Below are 3242 nucleotides of genomic sequence, written 5' to 3' on the forward strand. Positions count from 1 at the left end.
CATACACACATGCACACACTCACAGCAGAAGCCATAAATCCCTCCCTCTCCCATCCCTCTCTTTTCTCAGGCTCTTAATTCATCCACGCACACACATTGTCACTTACGGATACAAACACTCTTTCTCTCTCTCTCTTTCTCTCTCCCTCTCTCTGTCTCTTTTTCTCCTTCTCTCTGTCTGTCTGTCCATCTCTCGTTCGTAACCGCGGCGATAGGCTCAGGTAGAACCATGGAACGGAGGGGCAGAGGGGAAACGTGGTTTCCGTAGTAACCAGCTTCTCCTCCTCCTGTTTCTTCCGCGTCTGGCGGTGCTGGTGTCACCATCCCTCTCTTTTTCTCTTTCTTTCTCCCTCTCTCTCTTCTCCTCCCTCCCTTCTTCCCTCTCTCTCTCTCTCTCTCTATCTCTTCGTGTCTCCTCATGTCTTACCCTGACGCCAGGATGCCACTCTTTGAGTGGAGGATGATATAGAGCAAAGGAAAGAAAAGAGAAGAGAGGAACTGCCTTTTTTTCTTTTCTTCTTCTTCTATCACTTGGTTTTTTTTCCTCCTTCATGGCCTCCTTATAAAGACAGGAGGATTTCTCGTCTCTCTGACTGTCCTCCTGCTCGCTCCTGCCTCCCGATGACGGATACATCCCACATTTTTCTTTTTCTTTGATCGTTGCTATCTGTTGGGTACCCCTTGACGACGGGTGGGAATATTCGGAGCGCTCTCTCTCCCGCTCCGGGAGCGGGATTGGGGATTTTGCACCATGGCTCACGCCGCATCCCAACTGAAGAAGAATAAGGATGTGGATGTAAACGCCATCGAGGATGAAAAGGAGCGGAAGAGAAAAATCCGGAAACACTCCCGTGATCAAAAGAAAAAGGTAGTGGGCTACGTTGAGAGAGCGTGACTCTATCACCCGCTCTTCCTCTCTTTCTCCCTCTCCCTCTCTTTCTCTCTCTCCCTCTCTTTCTCTCTCTCTCTCTCTCCCTCTCTTCCTCTCTCGCTCGCGCTCTCACACACACATACACTCGCACAGAAACAAGCTAAGCCACACATTCACACACAGTTTCATAGTATTGCTTTTCAGGTCTGTGGATTCTGTGTGTGTGGTGTGTGTGTGTGTGTGGTGTGTGTGTGTGTGTGTGTGTGTGTGTGTGTGTGTGTGTGTGTGTGTGTATGTGTGTGTGTGTATTAACAGCCTGTTGTTTGTATGTGATTTGTCTATAATGCGTTTGTGTGTGTGTGTGTATATGTGTGTGTGTGTGTGTGTGTGTGTGTGTGCATGTGTGAACATGAGACTCTGCAGTGGACGAGTCTTTATGCTGCAACAACATCAAGGTTACACGCAACACACAGAGAGATCATGCACACTGCCGGCTGCTTTCAACGAATGGCATCTGTGTATCAAAACCAGGAGCACGATTTTAACTGTGTCTTTCTTTCTGTGTGTGTGTGTGTGTGTGTGTGTGTGTGTGTGTGTGTGTGTATGTGTGTGTGTGTCTTCACATTGATCTGAACCAGTAATTCTTTGTGCAGAAATGCATAACAGGACCGCCTCTATGATAATGCATGTGTTCACATATATTCCTCCAAATCTTTCTCGTGTCAGCCTATGTATGTGTGTGTGTATGTATGTGTGTGTGTGTGTGTGTGTGTGTGTGTGTGTGTGTGTGTGTGCACATGTGTGCATGTGTGTGTGTGTATCTTTCATAATGCATGTGCCCGTGATTTATTGATGTTTGTGCCGTCCAATGTGCCGGGATGAAAGACTTGCATGCTCAGTGGACAGCTGTCCAGAGCGTCCAGGTTCTCGTAACGGCCACACTGCTACTGTTCTCCGTCGTGGAACAAACGTGTTGATTTAAATCGTGGTGCTGAGAATGAATGGAGGACCCGCCAGGCATCACCACAGCCGGTGGAGCAGAATGCTCCCACCCGCTAACCATGCCACTGATCTCATGCTTGGATAGTTACAACATCGGCATTGTGCTGGATGCAGTTAGAGAGCCAATATGGAGTCGGTAATCCGTCAAATATGTGCTGTGTGTGTGTGTGTGTGTGTGTGTGTGTGTGTGTGTGTGTGTGTGTTTCTAGGATTTTTGTTTTCCTCAGGAATGCAATTATAACAATTGAGGCTCACATTTCATGTTCACTGGAGGTAGAGGGTGTGTATCAGTCACTGTGCAGAGATGAGATAAGAGCGAGTGAGAGAGAGAGAGAGAGAGAGAGAGAGAGAGAACGAGGGGGAGATGGAGTGAAGTGAAAGAGGCTGTGTCTAAAATAGAATCGAATCTGAAGCAGAATAGTGTTGTCCAGTGAAATGCCACAAACGCATGCTTAGAATCTTCGTCTTTCCTGCCAGTTCCAGTTCCAGAAGTACTGGTTCTGGGAATGCCTCAGTAAAAAATAATTTGTTGTGGATCCCTTTTAGTATTGGAAGAGGAGAAAACAAAGATCTTATATGGATCATTAGACCCCCTTAGCACCCCCCCCCCCCACATACACACACTGTATGAGCACACATATACACACACACACACACACACACACACACACACACACTGTATGAGCACACACAGGCACATGGATATAGGCGCGCATGCACAGTCCCCTGATAGATAGAGGTCTTCTAATCTGCACTCAAGCAGATCGGAGGTAATTAGATTGGCATTGAAAAGATCACACCACTCAACCCTACCCAGCCCAAAACAACACACACACACACACACACACACACACACACACACACACACACACACACACACACACACACACAAACATACCACATTGTACACAATCAGTCCCTTAGAAAAACTGTCCCTGATCCCCCCCCCCCCCTTAAATCTCAAACATATGGATTCAGAGATCGAGTAGTACCAAAGCGCTGCTGCACTTGCCAACATTTTGCCGGAAGTCTTTGCGTGCTTGAAATGGGATTTTCCGTCCTATCTGTACACTGTAGACGGGGAGCAAAGTCAGACTCAGACTGAGCAATGCACTATTCTAGCCAATCAATACCTTGTTTCTGGAGCATGGAAAGAAAGGGTGTCGTTTGATTGGTTGTTTAGATTAAATATCAATAACCTTTTGCCAGAATCATGCATCTGACCTTTAAACATTTGAATGTCCTTGACATCCCTTCACCAGGGAGAGGTAATGCCTTCTCTATGCTGAGTGTTTTTCCGTGCACCACTAGGTTTGAACTCCATACTTGGGTGCATTCCAGTGTACCCAACTATCTGGAGTGTGTGTGA

General features: G+C 47.0%; 1 protein-coding gene across 1 annotated transcript in view; it reads left to right on the top strand.

Annotated features, from left to right (window-relative positions):
- Positions 1-751: 751 nt before the first annotated feature.
- LOC143124587 (ankyrin-3-like) overlaps positions 752-3242 on the top strand; it is a 106953-nt gene continuing 104462 nt past the window's right edge. The window contains exon 1 of the mRNA XM_076286231.1: positions 752-868. Within this exon, the coding sequence (XP_076142346.1) occupies positions 752-868 (117 nt within the window). The remainder of the gene's footprint in view (positions 869-3242) is intronic.

The sequence above is a fragment of the Alosa pseudoharengus genome, unplaced genomic scaffold, assembly GCF_046254945.1.
Source record: "Alosa pseudoharengus isolate Yale_2024_CS ecotype anadromous, Long Island Sound unplaced genomic scaffold, YU_APseudo_1.1 YU_APseudo_1.1_scf_15, whole genome shotgun sequence".
Lineage (NCBI taxonomy): Eukaryota > Metazoa > Chordata > Actinopteri > Clupeiformes > Clupeidae > Alosa > Alosa pseudoharengus.